Here is a 17665-nt window from a genome sequence, read left to right on the forward strand (position 1 = left end):
GGTATAAGCTTCTTTTTGAGTCTGTGGTACTCAATAAATTTTACATTCTTATTTAGACCACACATTGCCTTTAGCATGTAGAAAACTCTGCTCATTCTCTTTATATTTATGAGAACATATTCCTGGAAGGGGAAAGCGAGATATGTTCACCTGTGCTTTGAAAATGTCTTCTGAGCGCAACAGCCTTTACCCTCCTAATCAGAGAGGCTAAGAATATCAGTAAAAGAGTCTTCAGGACCCTGTAAGAGCACATTTAGTGGATTGCAGAGCCACTGTCTCTGATTCCAGCCACTCTGTATTCTCATACAGTCTCTGTGCAATTCTTCCAGAGTTGTACTAGGCTCATGGAGGTGCTACATTATATATAGTGTGGACAGTTAACCAAAGGAGCAATTGCATCTATGCAGCTATGGGGAAGTCTTCATCGGGAAAGATATTTGGAAACACAGCTGCTTTCTAAATAATCTTGTTAGTAACTCTTCACTTAACATAAATAAGCCAAATTCACTCATAGTCAGTGGTGAATCAAGGTGCACTCAGTGGAATCTTCTCTCTCTCTCTCTCTCTCTCTCTCTCTCTCTCTCTCTCTCTCTCTCTCTGCCTTTCTTTCTGGCTCTCTCTCTCCCTGTCTGTCTCTCTTTCTGTATCTATGTGTCTTTTTATTGCTGTCTTTCTGTCTCTGTCTCTCTTCTCTCTCTCTCACTCTCTTTCTTTCTCTCCCTCCCCCCTCTCTGTTTTTTCATGCTCTATCTGGGGTGAGTAGATGCTTGCTCATGTCTCCCATAGAAAATTTCACATGACACCCCATGTTTTCCTTTGGTTTTCAGGGTAATTGTTTCTCTTTCCACCTCCTGTAGAGACAATTTTTATGGTTCTTCTCTCTTCATCTGTCCCTGTTTGAGACACTTAGATTAATTTTGAGCCAAAGACATTGCATTAGTTAGGTTTCTATTGCTGAAATAAAGACAATGACCAGAAATCATTTGAAGAATAAAAATGTTATTTGGCTTATGTATCCCGAGTCATGGCAGTTCATTAATGGGAGCTAAGGCAAGAACTCATAGTAAGAACCTGGAAGAAAGAACTTAACCAGAGGCCACAAAGTAATGCTGCTTCCTGACTTACTCCCCATGGGTTGTTCACCTTGCTTTCCTATACAACTTAGGACCCCTAACCCCAGGGTAGTACTACCCATAGAGGATACACCAATCATTAACCTATAAAATGCCCTATGAACTTGCCTACAGGATCTGATGGAGGCATTTTCTCAAGCTTCTCTGCACACATATGAACATTCACAAAACAAAGAAATAAGCAAATAAATAAATAAAATGAAACAAACAAAAACCAAAAAAGCAACCAAGACCTGACCAAAACAGACATTGACCCAATTTTTATTTTCAACACAATGTTTTATTTGTTACAAGTTGAAGGATAAATAATTTTCCTTTAATGCATTTGTACAAAATACCATGTAATGTTATGGTCTCAAAGATAAGAAGTGTTATTTCTCTAAAAAAATCTTCTGTGGAATAATACCCCTTTGGCTTCAGGTTCTCGAACATGGTTGACCTTCCCGATCAGAGCTCAACATGTTCCCTGTGAGATGGCCTCTCTGCCGCCTCCTTGGCCCTGAGCTCAGCCCAAAAAGCCACCTCTTTGTCCTTCAGCCTCTGGGCTGCCTGAGTTGAGGCACCAATCTTCAGGTACCCTTCCTTCTGGTCATATACTGGCCAATGGGGCAGTCCTTCCCCATTAGGGTTCCTGTGAATAGAATTAAAAGATAAAAAAAGAAAAGAAAAGAAATTCGCCAAAGCAATTGTGCTGTCCACATGGTGCTCTGAGATTTTTCAAGGAAACCTTGGTGGATCTCCACCAAGAAGCTACCTTCCACACCTGTGCCAATTCTTTACCTCCTAGGTCAGCCTAATCATCTTTAGAAAGTTCTATGGTATTTAGACATTTGCTATCCTCCAAGTCCTCACATGTTGAAAGCTGATGCTCAGATGACACTCCTGTTAAGGCTAATGGAGGCATCAGGAGTGGTACCTACTTGAGAGAATCTAGTCACTGAGGGTCTGCTTTGCACCATGTTGGGACTTTAGTCCTTTGTCTTAGAGCTTCCTGGTTGCATGCACGACACACACACACACACACACACACACACACACACACACATACACACACACACACACACACACACACAGAGAGAGAGAGAGAGAGAGAGAGAGAGAGAGAGAGAGAGAGAGAGAGAGAGAGAGAGAGAGAAAGAAACAAGAAAACAAAACAAAACAAGACAACAAAGTCAGTTTCCTGACTGCCAAGAAACCTGGAGCTGGTTCTCATTAAAGCCACCACAGTCCACTTTGTCACAGGCTCAAAGTGAAAATTTCAAGACAAAGTCAGAGCCAAAATCAAGCCTTCATAATTTAAGGTGATGAACCTTGGGTATTTTGTCTTCGCAATTGAAAGATGTTAACACATAGAATTACCACTAAAAGTATTACTAAAAGTGGACTGCTTTGACATTAGCCCCTCAATGTGGTGGTTCTGAAGAACTTAAAAAAAGTAAACTGAGCTATAAAGGAGGTTGGGAATGTTCGGAGTGTGCTGTATAGAATGCAGAATGCAGTGAGTGGGGCTTACTTTGGAGTCTAATAGGTTTCAATAGGGGGAAAGGTAGATGCTGAGCTCATGATGGTTCAGAAGAGAAGGACACCTGGATTGGAGGTCATTCACCCTCACAATAGATTTGCCTGTATTTGTACGAGGTACCGAGTTTATATAGAGTATTCCCTGGTGGAGGACAAAGGTAAAATAGCATCTAGGTAATATGGCAAGATTTGTTTTGTTTTGTTTTGTTTTGTTCTTGATTATATTTGAAGTGAGATTCGTAAGCAAAAACAACAACATAAAGATTAGAAAAAGACAATCTTGCCAAACAACAACAAAACCTAACCAAACTCACAAAAGCCAACCCCTTATCACCCCCACCACCATAGCCAAGGACTACGGTTAAGGCTGTGTGGAAGGAGAGTGCTACTGTTAAGGAGACTGCTTCATTAAGAGAAGCCAGAGTTTCATGTACCAGATCAAAGTGAAAGCTGTTCCCGGAACTTCTCAGGGTTGAAAAAAAAATCACAGGCTTGAAACTAGCGTAAAAGCCTAAAAGTTTCTTGTTTCACCTTTGCCCCTAACTTTTTGTCATTTATACTTGGAGCTCTTTCTCTACTTCCAGACCATAGCCATCAGAGACATAAGATGTAAAGGTATAAAATTTCCCCAAAGATTCTTCTTTGAGAAAGTTACACCACAGGTCCCTGCCCCGGGGTTGCCTGGAGAGTTAATTCTCAGACATTTTTTCTCTTTCATGTTCTCAGACTGCAGAAATTACTATTAGCCCTACTGAACTTGATCCTCAGCTGAAAGTGCTCCCGGGCTATGATGGGAAACAGGTAGGCTTAGTTGGAAGAAGCTGATCCTAAGAGACAAGACCCTGATGAGTATCTTGGGACCTTCATCTTTTCTTCTATCTCTATTGTCTGACTGCCAGAGGGATGGAGAGACAAAGAGATCTAGTTATCACATTATCCCACCATATTCCATACTGACAAACAACTTGAGTAAGTAGATCAAATAACCAAGAATTGAACCCCCTGTGTCTGTGAGCCAAAATTCACATGCCTTCCTTTAAACTGAACTATCTCACAAGTCTATCACAGTTCCAAATCTGATTACTCTAGCCTTCAGTGTTGAAGTGCTATCTATGGTCACAGGAACTGTCAGTTGGCCACTCAAACAGAAAACACTCCTATCCAACAGGTATGACCACATCACACCCCCAGATTTGTCTCTTCTTTGTCACAAGACTCACCCATTCCGAGCAAAGTTGGCCCAGAATTTCATGACCATCTTGCTGAGGTTGATCTCCTCTTCTGAGGCACCATCTGTGGGGAAGAAAGAGTAAGCTTCAGCTACTTACCAAATGGCTTTCTTGTTTGTTTGTTTGTTTATCAGTTATATAGCAGGGGAGATCATTGTCATCATCTTGGGAGCTGGTTAGAAGTTCAGAGTCTTGACCTTTTCCACATATTACTAATAACACCTACCTTTTAACAACATGTTGACTGGTAGTCTAAACTTCAAGTTAAGAGTAGCTTTCTACATATTGACTTCCTTTGTCACCCATGCTCACACACCTGACACAAACCCCACAACTGTGAGTAGTCTTTGTAGGGTTGCTGGCTCTTGGGTTTTTTTTTTTTTTTTTTTAATCTCTCTCTCCAAAGTTCTTAAGACATTACAAAACAGGGGCCTAGAGAGACTGATTTTATGAGAAACATGAGTGAGATTGCTTGCTACATATAACTACTGAAAAGCAATGCATTGAAGACAGCCGTGAAAGCCTCCCTTAAGCACTACATTACAAAAGATGACGAATATATGACCCAACTATACAGATAGGCAGATGGGTAAAACATGATAGACCTTGTTCAGGGTTAGAAATTAACTGTTTTCTCACTTACATCCCAGCACGTTCTTATGGGAGAAAAGTCCACCAGTGGCACCCTTCTCTCAAAGTGGAGCTTGTGGCTGGCCTCTCATCTCTCTTACTGGTGTTATAGACCATGATTCTGAGAGTAATTATGGCTGGGGACACATGAAGATAAGCTTCTTTCGTGTATATGAAAGTTCAGGTCTGTCAACCCAGTTACAGAGTGGCTGGAAAGCTAACTGGTGAGAAGAGGAGAAACTTGTACAAGGTCACCAAGCCAGCATCCAAATTCAGGCCTCCTAATACCAAGGCCAAAGGCAGCAAAGAGACATTACCTTTTAAAAATGGAGATCCAAATACTGAGAAGATTTCGTCACCGTGGTCTCCCATCACTGTCTTGGGTCTCATGGCTGATACAAAGCTTGGGCGATACTCAAATTCATACATAAAGGTGGAGGCTCCAGCGTCTGTGGAGACATGGATTCATTGCAGACGCTAGTATGGTGCCCAGACCTCAATCCCTGTACCGAAATCCCTTTTATGTGAGCAGTGTTTCAGGGCTGCATTTGACCCATTTAAAAATAAAGGCAGTCAAAAACACAAATGCATGCAGAATTAAAGAATCAGCATTGCTTTTCTTTCAAGGAACTGCAAAGTTTGGGGTTCATGTTACAAACTTTCATACTCCTCTTCTCCCTTGCTCAGGAAGTATTAAACATTTAAGATACAAGGTGGTGTCAAAGGAAGAAGCCCAAGGGAAAGAGAACTTGTCTTCTGACTTGTGCTCTTCCTTTTCTCTGTCCCCCCTCTCACCACCAGAGATGTCCTGTTCATAGGCCAAGATGCTCCAGCGTTCTCTTGCTCACAGAACATTGGTGCTGCCAACCACTGCCTCCTATAGATAATCCCACATCCCCACTCCCAACCTTGGAACCTCAGAACTTTACAGAACTCACATCAAGGGATGGTTCCTACAATAAGGTAACTCAGAGAGAAAAGTTTCAGGCCCCAGAACAGCAAAGTGAGGAGATTGTACAGCTTTGCCCCTTTAAAGATAGTAAGAAATTTTTAAAAATTCACAGAAAAGAGAAAAATGCTTAATTTTTATATACACATATTAGTAATAATATTGTGAATATTTCATATACTACTATCATTGTTTCACATGGTGAGTTACTCATTCACAAGTTAAAAACATTATTAATTACTGTTAAGATGTATGAGTATGGTGTGTTATGTTGATGTATTCTATAACACTGCCTATGTGGAGGTCAGTGAATCCCTTTATGGAGTCAGTTCTCCCCTTTTACCTTCATAGGTGTACTAGGATCTCAACTCAGGTTCTAGGCATTGTATGCCAAGTGCTTTGCCCACTATGTCCCTACAAAGGTTTTAAATAACATATGCCATCCCACCGTAGGATAAAGAATAAACTGTCCAATTGTGTCCCGGACTCATCACAAGGTCAGTCCCATGATCTTAAGCCACCTAAGAAGCAGCTTTTCAAGGTCAAGTAGGAGTGCCCCTGCCACTTGGTCAGATTAGCAAGGAACTCAGATCTCAGCTATGCAGAACTTTGAAGTTTGAGGCAGGATGATTGTATGTAGTAAATATGAGGTCAGTTCTAAAACAGTAAGTTTTAGAATAGTCTGGGTTATAGAATGAGAACTTCCCCGAAAAAAAGGAAACATGAACAGAGATAGACTCAGAGCATAAATGACAGGGTGTAATCACTCAGAACACACAATGATAAACACAGACACAATATCATAGCCATTAGATAAGCGAGATAAATAATAAAGGCCCTAAAGGGAGACACAGAGCACAGTAGACTCTAGCCTGCTGGGAAATACTTCCAAGTAATGCCTCCTGATCTTGAAAAATTGGGTGCAACTAAAGAGATCTCCCATCTGTGCCTACTCAGTCTGTGGGCTGAGCTGGTCGCATGAAGAAGGAAGTGGTCTTGACAGCGAGACAGGGGCAACTGCAGACTGAAGGGAACAAACTGAGCTGCAATTGTGGACACAGCTCAATGCCTGAAAACAGTCAGGGTGGGAAACAGAGTTCCATAATTTACAGGACAAGAGCTGGAATGACATGAAAGGGGGCAGGGACTAGAGAAGAGCATGCCAGGTTTCGGACAAGTCTTCAGTGACAAGTGTCTTAACTCCCAGTTAAGAACCTGTAACATTAACCAGTATTTAGGGCTAAGGAATCCAGGTTTCCTGAGTTTACAGACTGTAACTGAATACCATATATGCGCAGGCATACACAAGAACTGAAATCTGACCATCTAGAGGATTCAGTGGGGGGAAGAGAGAGGAGTTGGAGAGAAGAAAGGGAGAAAGACAGGGGAAATGATGCTCTGTCTTTCTACTGGATATGGTCTATACAAGTTCCATCTCCCCACTGTTGGGCATTTCATCTAAGGTCCTTCCTTTTGAGTTCTGAGCACCTCTCACCTCCTAGGTCTCTGGTACATTCTAGAGGGTGCCCCAACCTCAGTTAAGTTTAATCATACATTTTTTAAAACCTCATAAACTGACCTGAAGCATGGCGAGATGGAGACCCTGAGACCTTTGGGCTCCAAGAGAAGACCAAATAATGAACATGTAAGGAGATTCCATGCACAAAGACATGTAAGGAGATTCCATGCACAAAGTACAGAAAATATTTTCAGTAAAAACATAGAAAACACCTCAAAATCTAAAGAAAGATTCCTGTCAGCATACAATAGTCTCACCAAATGGAAGATAAGGATTTACCAAATAGGGGTAAATAAAAGAACTCTCTGTGTCATATTATAATTGAAGTGCTGAAAAATAAAACAGAAAAAAATGATATTAGATCATGTACAAGAGAATGTCAAGTCATACATAAAGGAAGGTCATTTGGACTTACAGCTGATTATTTAACAGAATCTCTTCAATCCAGGAAAGATCAGAAAGGTGGATGTTCTGTTTTGAAAGACCACAGCTACCAACTCAACAAACTATCTGATACAGCCAAAGGGAAAGCCAGCACTTTCCTTTACAGAAGCAGGCTACCAGAATTAATGAGCACTAAGGTCACTCTTCAAAGAGTGCATCGAGAAAGACTTCAGACTGAAGAGAAGGATGACCACGTTGAAGAGACCACTGGGACAAAATAATAGTAGTGCAGCCAAACAGGAAGCAAACCAGCACCATCACAGAAACAGCAATGAGAGGCATCTAACGCCTTTGAAAATAACATCAATGCTCTTTATTATCCAAACAAAAACACATCACTCACTAGCAGATAGTGTGAGAAGACAGAATCCATCTTTTTGCTGCCTCCAGGAAAACACATCTCCTATCATGTTTTAAGCAACTGAAACCAGGAAAACAAAAGGTCTAGATATTCTGATATTAGACAAAATAGACTTCGAATCAAAAAAAGTCATAAGAGACAAAGAGGATCACTTCATACTGATCAAGGGAACAATCTACCAAGAGGACATTTTAATTCTAAACATTGTGTCCAAAACAAGTGTACCCCAATTCCTAAAACAAATTCTGTTAGGTATAAGCTACATATTAATCTTAACAAGTAGGTAACATTAATAACGTGTTCTCACCCATAAGTAAGTCATCTGGACAAAAAAAAAATGAAACAGAGATGCGTTAAAGTAAAATAAAACCAGAATCAGACACCTTCAGGCAACCCACCCAAACACTTCAGAAAAAAACACTCTCACAGAATTTTTCTACAGTAGTTCATAGTTTAGAACTCAAGTCATGTGTTCACTTACATAAAAACATTGAAAAGCTCCATGCATTACTTCTGACAATGGAAGAAAGCTAGGAATCAACAGCAAGAAAAACTGTAGAGACTGCTCAGACCCATAGAGATTAAAGGATATACTATTCAATGATGAATGTGTCATTGAAGAAGTCAAGGAGGAGTTAAAAAATTTCTAGAACTGAATAGAATGAGACACAACATACCAAAGCCTAATTGATAAAGTAAAGATGGTCCTAAGAGTAAAGTTCTTTAGATCTAAGTGCCTACAGTAAACATCAGAGAGGGACCATCAAGACAGCTCAGCAGGTAATAATACTTGAAGCACACAGACCAGAATGATCTGAATCCAATTTCAGAATCAGGCAAAGGTGGAAGAAGAAAAGCAACTTCTTGTCCTTTGACATAAGCACCTATGAGACGTGGCTCCTGATGGTAAATACATATCTGTCTTGCCTTTCGGAAAAAAAGAAAATAATGTGTTCCTTCTCCTTGCTCTCTAGAGCTCTCCAATTACAGCTAAGGCAGACACATGCTCTCCAGATTGAGGTCTGTATCTAAGTCTACATCACCTTACCTCCCAATGGTGTTTTATGGGAATATCTGGTAAAGTAAACTGCATGTGGAGTTTCCTCATGGATCTTTACAAGAAGAAATGGCAGAAACAGCATTACTGGCCATATGGAACCAACATCTGAGGCCTGAACTCAATAGCTTTCATATCTACCTATGCCAACAGGCAGGCAGGTCAGAGACATAAAAGTTCAACTTGTCTTCATCTCCCATCTGACACCGGAAACTCACCTCTATGGCCTCGAGACACAATCACTGATGGGACACCAAATATCACATCTGCAACCAGGTCCTGAAACAGGTCTTTCTTTTTGGCAGGGTTGTCTGTCCCTCCTAAATACTTCTCAGCGGCCATTGGAATCATATTCTCAGAGATTTTCTGAAATAGATCAGAAAGTAACCATCTCACTGGGTGAGAAATGGGACTCTGACATCAGTTAAGAAGGATTTATTTACTCTAAACTATCTCAGTGGTCACCAAATCCTCCAGGTCTTGCACATGGAAGACTCAGATAAACTCTTTAGCTCTTTATCTTCACTTTCTCCGAATGTCCATGCTAATTAATTGCTATTTGAGTTCAGGCATCTATGCCATTTACAATTATTGTGTCACTGGCTTTTGTGGAAGAGAACCACATGCCTGAACAGACCTCATAGATTAAAATATGTTCCCAAGGGGACATTCCTTTCAGCTATACCTACAAGAGCATGGCTTTTTTTTTTTTTTTTTTTTTAAATATATCTCACTCCTGGTCCTCTGGACAAAAGTAATTTTTTGCTATTTTCCCACATTCTCTTGGGAAAGCACATACTGAAGTTCAGAATTAACCTTTCTTGAAAAATGAAATAAAAAAGACATGGGTCATATGATTTTCTAGTTAATACTATTTTCTTTAAATTTACAAAGCTTATAACATCTATTAACCTATAGATTACAGAAGCCTATATGTCATAAAAACAGAAACAAAAAATCTGTAAGTAACCAGGTGTCTACCTATCTGACTTTCATTCAAATAACTCCATAAGAAAGTCTTGTGCCTCAAGTGTCTAAATGCCTGGTTGTGATAGTCTCCAGGGTCTTGGTTTGGCTAAGTTTAAAAGTGCAAGTCTTTTCCTCTAAAACATATCCTAATCTCAATTGAACTTTGACTGGGGAGTCACAAATATGGGTTCAACACACCTGGATAGATAAATGAGTAAATAAAATCATAGGAGCTTAAGCATAAGTTTTCCACCAGTGAACTGGTCTGCGATTAGAGAACACCACCAACCTTCTTTCATCCTCAATCCCCATGATTCCCTAGAGTCTTACAAGTGTTGGGTAGGACTTCCACAAGAGGGAATTGGCTGTTTTCTGGTCCAGTTTGCCTTCAGAGAGTGGATAGCCCATAAGCTGTTAAACAGATAATTAAGCATTGTGAATCATGGAGAAGTATGAAGATCCAAAGACCAACAAAGTAAACCAAATTGGAATGAGGTGGAGTTGAGGGTCTTGACAGTCATGGGAATTTATGGTTTTGAGAAAAAAGTCAACAAAACCAATGCAGATATATTGAATATATGCAATATATTCAAGATGTAATCTGTAATAAATAAATACAAGTAACACAGAGAGGACATTTAATAAAGGTATTGAGCATAACAGAAGCCACAGTGTTTCTCAACACAGTGGGGGACCTGTCAGGCCAGAGTCATATAGAAGCTAAGGACTCAGAGACAGAGAACACAGACCACACCCTGCCACCCCCAGACTCAAGTGACAAGAGGAAACAAAACTAAAATTATGTCTGTGTTTCTATGTTCTTACAATGTCTCCTGAGGTCCTTCTGTCTTGGGGAACCATGCTATGAAGGTAGCAGTCCCCTATTTCCCCATGATTGGAGGTCTTTCTGGGGTCAGTGTGAAATGGGGAACTTCATTTCTCAGTGGAGTTTCCCTGCTTCTGTCTGTCTTTGTCTGGAGAGTGTCCCTGAACACAAGTTGCTGTGACCTTGGTTAACCTCGTCTGAAAAGTGATCTTGTACAGAGCTTTCTGCAAGGTTGCATAACTCAGCACCTATGTCCCACTCTGGCTCCCAGTCTGCATAATTAGGTGCTGTACCAATCATCCTTTTCAGCTTTCTTGATGTAATGACCAGTTACCCCTTTACACTTGCACCCCTAAAAACACCCTTATATATCTCTAAAACAATCTTGCTGAAGTGTTCTCCAGAAGTCATTCCATCAATACTCCTGACACTCTGAACCCTTTCCTCTACCTCTGCTCACTTTCTCCTGTAAGGCTGGTAGCAATCAGCCTTCAGGGAGAAAGGATGAGCACACTTCTGCAGAACTCTGGGAATGTGCTGACCCTATGTCCACGTTTGCACTCAGAGATCTGCTCTGGCTTCAGCATACCTTCTAATATAGAAACCACACCACAGTCTGGTACCAGGGCTCTAAAATGTCTGCTTAAGAGGGCTCAGCATTGGCACTAGAAAGCTTGGTTGTGGGCAGGCAGGGCCCTGAGTCACTGAGTAGTTGCTTTAGGAAGTCTTCAATTATTAATCCCTTCTCTGCCCCAGTTATAAATTAGCACTTCAAAGGGCTTCACCAAGGACTCTCAAAACAAATTTATTTGGAAAGTTTTAAGCCTCTTTGAATGGTAGTCATCTAGGTGCATAACCCTTGATCAGAGGGCGATGACTGAGCCTCCATGGAGTGTGTCTAAGAGGTCTGTACATTCTCACCGTTGGAATGATCCAGCCAAACTCTTGCTTGTTGATTCCCACCATGTAGGGGACAGTGTTGAAACTCTTCTCAGCCAGGATCTCTTCTGGTGCCTTTGGCAGCACCGCTCCATCAATCACAGTAGGTAGGAAAGGATAGCTCTAGGGAAGAGAGAATTTAACCTTTATGTAATATTTTGACATCTGTTATATCTGTGCCCTCTCTGAATGTCTGCGAGCTTGGTCAGCACAAAGTCCTCTGTGGCTATGACCACAGAAACTCAATGTCTTAGATGAACAAAGTCCAGGATTCTCTAAGTTGTCATTGCTACCAAGGTGATGGTGGTAGGGAAATCAAGATGCCAGTTTTTATCCCCAAAAATCTATATACCAGAGAAAAGTGTGTTTCAAAGTTTAGGCTATATGTTGGATTAAAAATATCCAGGTATATGTTAATTTGAGTTAATATATTAGTTTGGGTTATTGTAGATAAGTCTGTTAATTTGCTGAAAACACTGAATTGGCAAATGCTGAACCATATCTGCAAGGGAAATTAAGAGTTAGTCACTGGGAGCCTCTGGCCACACAATTTCCAACATTCTTCTTTACAAGTTAGTTTCTATTTAATAACACCTTATATAACACATTTCTCTTACAAATTATTAGTTAACATCAAATTAGTTTATAACAAAGGATTTTTAGGGAATGGATGTTTCTGATCATAGTCTGAGTATAAATTTCTTTGGTTTCTGTTTTGTAATCCTGCTTTTTTTCTTTCTTTGTCTTTCTTTTTCTTTCTTTATCCTCTCCTTTCCAATATTTATCACCCACAGCCCCTCACTCTACCTCCTGATGGCTTTGGAAGTCTCTGTGTTCTCTTTTGGATGGACTGTGCTGTTGCCTCATTAACACTGATTTCAAAACCAAAAGTGTCACAGCTGAAGGAGGCTAACTCCTTACATGTGTTTTCTCTATAATGTGCCTCACATTCACCCATGTTGGAGGCATTGAAGCTCTTCATTACTGTGCTTGTAAACATATCAAACAGAAATTACCTGTAAACATATCAGTAAATAGTTGTCAAGATACAGTATTGCATAAAGCATAAAAAGGTTATTTCTGAACATGAGAAAGAAATCAGGAAGGCACAGTATCTCCTCTTTGACTTCTGACAGGAGCCTGGGCGTCTAGCTACTCAGTGCATATGGTGCAAAAGACTCTGACTGTGTCATAATTGTTGAATGGGGGTTGCAAATATATTTTAGCAAGTGACTTCACAAATACAGAATAGGTGATTAATGAAGGCAGACTGAGTATGTTTATTTCTATGTAAACCCGAGTGCTTTGGAATGCAATGTCTGGTGTTAGAGGTAGTAACTTCTCTTTTCAAGGTGTCTAAACTGAGGCTTCATTCACTTTTTGTAAAACAAAACAAACAAAAAGCATAATCAGACAGGCTGACAAAATAGAATATGTCCTGGACACAATTGCCACTGCCTTAGAAAAGTTGGGCAGTGCAGATCATCTCCTTGGAGAGCTGCTCATCTGGAGAAAAATATTCTGAGGCCACAAGGAGCCTGCTGTTTTGCCATCTGAGAAGGATCTGGGCAAGAACACTCTATACAAATAAGGAAAAAGGCAGGCATTTCCACATGGGAAAGGGGCACAAGTCAAGGGAGCAGTCAGTGTGCTAAGGTCACCCAAGACAGTCAAAAAGCCTGGACTTGAAGGTCTGCCCTACAGCAGGATTATATATAGTCAGCGGGCAGCACACCCTTTCTCTTCAATATATAATCCATCTTTGAGATTCAGAGATGTGTTCAAGTACTAGATCTGTGAAGGAAGGGTGTTTTGTCTTTACTCAACACCTGTGATCTGGAAAACAAAAGTCCTTAGCTTTTTTGGATCTCTAAGCAAAGTCAAGACTCTGTTACCAGAGGGAAAAATGACATGTTCTAATGCGTGTTTATATAGTCATGTTTGGTAACCTCATGAGGAATGGATATGATTGAAGAACATGGAAGTAGGGAATAGCAAAACTACAGAAGTCAGACAGCAAAGGACCACATGGAGCAGTGAATGCATGAAAGACTAATATTAGCAACCACAAGACACACAGTAATTGCTAATACTACCCATGGAGAACCATAACTACTCTGTGAGGTCAAGTGCTTGAGTTAGAGGCCAGTGGTGTCCTTCTTCCTCCTCATTATGTCACTGATGGTGAGCAAGTCATCTCACCAATATTAAAAAATATCCCAACTCCAATCACATAACACCATTCAGCTTCAGTGTAAAGTCTTCCTATTTGGTTTTTCTGAACCTGTCCTGCCCCTGGCTTATACAGTGAATTTCTACACTGTTGTCCAAATGGACGCCATAGCTAGATGTGATGCCCTATGATTCCAATTGCAGGATATTGAAAAGCAGAGAAAGGAGAATCATAACCTCAGTGCCAGCCTAGACTTTATAGTAGGACTATGTCTCAAATCAAAACAAATAAAATCAAGGTAGCATAGGTATCCAAGATCACTTTTTGAAGCTCACTAAAAACCTATCTCTTGCTGAATTGAAATACAAGCCTTATAAATGCTACCTGATTTTCCTAATATCTTAAGTCTGAAGCCCAAGCTTCCCTCACCATCATCCCTCCCAGCACACTGACTTCCTGCAGCAGGCTTTTGCAGCTGTTCCCGCCTCTGCCTGTAATATTATCTCCAAATTTCCCAACATCTGGCTTTCTTCCTAATCAAATCATCTCCTATTTTCTGTGTATACCAAACTACTGGCCAACTCTGTCCCCATCTCCTAATTTATCTTCTATTTGTCTGACTACCATCAGATACACCACATTTTCTATTTGATCTGCTGTTGTTCTCTCTCAGCTCCTGGGATGGAAGCCCCCAAAGGACATTGAATACCATCTGTGTCACTCACTGCTGCACCCCAGCTGCTAAATAACCTCTTGCAAAATGTTGATGGTTGGCTAACTCTCATTTCCTTCTCACAGGGTTTACAAGGATAATGTTAGATGGGATTTTAGAACTGAACAGCTGTTACTAGGGGAACGCACTGCTGAGAGGTCAGAGGGAAGAGATACTGCCCACTGCCAGTGTTTCATGGGTAGAAGAAGAAGGCTGACTTCTTTGGCTTCCACGTGATTCTTTTATCATTCACCACCACTGTGTCCTGTCAGAACTCTGTGCCTTAGTGAAGGATCTTCAGATCCTTCCTCAGGCATTTGGCAGTAGAAGGTTCTATTACAGCATCCTTCCACAGGCCATTATGAGTGTAGGGGATGTAAATGAGAGGTGAGAAGTAAGCAACACACAGTTGCTGACAAGGTTCTATGAGTCACACTAGCCACACCTCTCTCTTTCTGTCCGTTTTACTAGTGCAGACAACTTCCCCTCTCAAGGGCGTGCACACACACACACACACACACACACACACACACACACACACACACACACACACAAATTATTATACCATGGTGGAGATTTTGCATTCGTTTTCAGTGGGAGCTAAACACTGTTAAGACAGCATTTATGATCAAAGTGGGTGCTGAAGGTCCTTACCTCTTTTGGGTTTCCAAGTAAATCCAGTTTAAAAAGATTCTATAAAGATAAAGACAAATAGTGGGTTAAAAGCCTTCCATATACAAAGTGATCATTTGAACTGTGCTCCAAGGTACCGGGTATCCCCTCCCCCAGCTCTTCCCTGCCTATGTCATGTGGCAATGAGCCTTGAGTAAAAGAGGGTAAAGGAGGGGTATTAGAAGCAAGGGGGAAAAGCCATAGGACCCAGAGTCAGGATTAATGAGCTCTGGAGAGGATGTCTGCTGCCCATGTCTATGTTTCTGTTTCTCTACATTCTGTCCCCCTATGCTTTCCTTCTGGTAAAAATACTCCAATTTTTCTCGAGGGAACAGTAGAATAATATGAAAGTGATGGCAGGAACTAGGAAATCTCAAGGGGAGAGGGGGTTGGATATGGGATGGACCAGAAGAACAGGAAGCTTTCTTTTTCTACATTGCTCAATTCAAGATTTTGGGTATTTATATGTGACTTAGAGTGACCATGTCACTGAATGTAGAACAAATCAAGAATGGGTATATGATGGTGTCTATCCAAAAGAGTCCTGCAAATCCATTGCTGAAATCTGGGGTAGAGATGGGTTCTAAGCAAATCAGATATAAGATTAGAGTACTACTATCTTTCACTTCCCTAAGAAACATGATTATTTGGATAGAAGACAACAAAGAATGGAGAGGTGACACATAGAGACAGGCAGATCCTCAGTGATATATTTATAACATTTGGGTCTAGCCATGTCTTGAATTGTCTATTTAGAATATCTCAGCTACCTGAAGATTCTGTTACAACCTGTTTTTCTTTTTCTTCTGTTCTAGAATTATTGAAATGAGTGCTTTCATTTTGCATCAGAAAATTCTGGTACCCACAAATGTAATGGCACTCCTTCCAGCCCACCCTTTTTCTTGATGTGTTTGCTAAGGCTTCTGTGGCTATAATGGCGAGGCAAGCAAGCATAGGGAATAGCTTCACAACCCATGACTCTGCTTGACTTGGTCTATGGATACACTTTGTTTTAAACTATGCACTTGGCAACCCAGGACTCTTACCTTCAGGTACTTTATGTATACACTCTTTATCTAAAATGCACCTAAGTTTGATGGACAACCTAGAACTCCTGCCTGCACTGAGCTGCAGGTACTTATCAATCTAAACAAGAGAATACTTTCCACCCCTAACAGACATAAAGTCTGCCCTTCAGTGGAGAGTTACTATTCAAATTTTGTGGTGGTTTGAATATGTTTGGCCCATGGGAAGTGGCACTATCAGGAGGTGTGGAGTTATTAGAGGATGAGTGGTCTTGTTATAAGAAGTGTGTCACTGTGGAGGCAGGGCTTTGAGGTCTCAAATATATGCTCAAGTCTGGCCAGTGGTACACAGTCCCCTTCTTCTGCCTGTGGATCAAGATGTTGAGCTCTTTGCTCCTCCAGCACTAAGTCTGATTGTGTGCTGCTGTGTTTCCCATCATGATCCTAACAAACCTAACCTCTGAAATTGTAAGCCAGTCCCAATAAAAATGTTTAATAACAGTTGTCTGGTTTATGGTATCTCTTCACAGCAATGGAACCCTAACTAAGGCAGAACATATTTAGGTACAGAATGTAGGAGTTGATAGGTCCTGAACTAGTTTGTTTTTACTTTGCACTTGTAGTAAGATGAAATGTGCCCATTGAGTGAGCATTTAGGAGAAACCTTCTGTGTGCTATCTTATGCTCAAGCATACTTGGGTATGTGTACACAAATGTTGTGCTAGTTCTTAAGACCTTGAATGTTCTTTTCTTTGTATTTTTGTCCTGCTGTGTGTCCTTGCAGTTGAAGAGTCACATAACTGCCCAACAAGTCTCAAAGGTGACTTCTCCAAGAACTACCCCTGCTAAAATAACTGTACTGAATGTGTTTTCTATCTGTACTGTCCCTCCTAGATCAGTAAGTACATGTCTGAGTCTCTCTGTTAGTAGTTCTCCATAAGACAGAAAACTATTACATTTTTGTCTGCATTACTTCCACATACTTTTGGATAGATGATGGATTGGCAGATAAAGGAGTGGATGGGTAAAGTTGACCAGTACATGTAAGATGGATAAGGAATGAGAAAGAAATGTAGGTGTGAATTGGCTGGATAGTTCATGAATTATAGACACATTGAAAATTAGGTAAAGGAAAAGTGATATATTACTAACATTTGATGAAAGGACACACACACATACACACAGATTACACACGCAAGCGCGCACACACACATATTGAGCAAAAGGATAAACTAATATGATAGTATTATAGTATATGAATGAATGGGGAGATCGATAGCTATCTTAATAATCCATTTATGCAGTATAAGAAAATTTGGGAAATTGGGCTAGAAATTTATGTTATAAATTAGTTTTTGTATTAAATAATGTTGTTATGGTTTTTTTGAAAAACATGCTGAATACCCTCAACCCCCAAAGCCAGAATGGTGTTAATGGTATGTCATTAAGATACATCTTGAAGCAAAAATGTTCACAAAAGTAAGTTTTATAAATATAGAAGGGTAT

At 40.5% G+C, this 17665-nt stretch overlaps 1 protein-coding gene across 1 annotated transcript in view; it reads right to left on the reverse strand.

The window, feature by feature from the left end:
* Positions 1-1378: 1378 nt before the first annotated feature.
* Positions 1379-17665, reverse strand: part of LOC308436388 (carboxylesterase 1D) — a 29102-nt gene continuing 12815 nt past the window's right edge. Inside the window, exons 8-14 of the mRNA XM_080937284.1 lie at positions 15117-15155; positions 11560-11700; positions 10143-10223; positions 9062-9209; positions 4831-4962; positions 3875-3947; positions 1379-1764 (exon numbers count right to left, since the gene is read on the reverse strand). Coding sequence (XP_080793410.1) covers positions 1581-1764; positions 3875-3947; positions 4831-4962; positions 9062-9209; positions 10143-10223; positions 11560-11700; positions 15117-15155 — 798 coding nt within the window. The 3' untranslated portion in view covers positions 1379-1580. The remainder of the gene's footprint in view (positions 1765-3874; positions 3948-4830; positions 4963-9061; positions 9210-10142; positions 10224-11559; positions 11701-15116; positions 15156-17665) is intronic.

This window comes from Micromys minutus, assembly GCF_963924665.1.
Source record: "Micromys minutus genome assembly, chromosome: 24".
Taxonomy (NCBI): domain Eukaryota; kingdom Metazoa; phylum Chordata; class Mammalia; order Rodentia; family Muridae; genus Micromys; species Micromys minutus.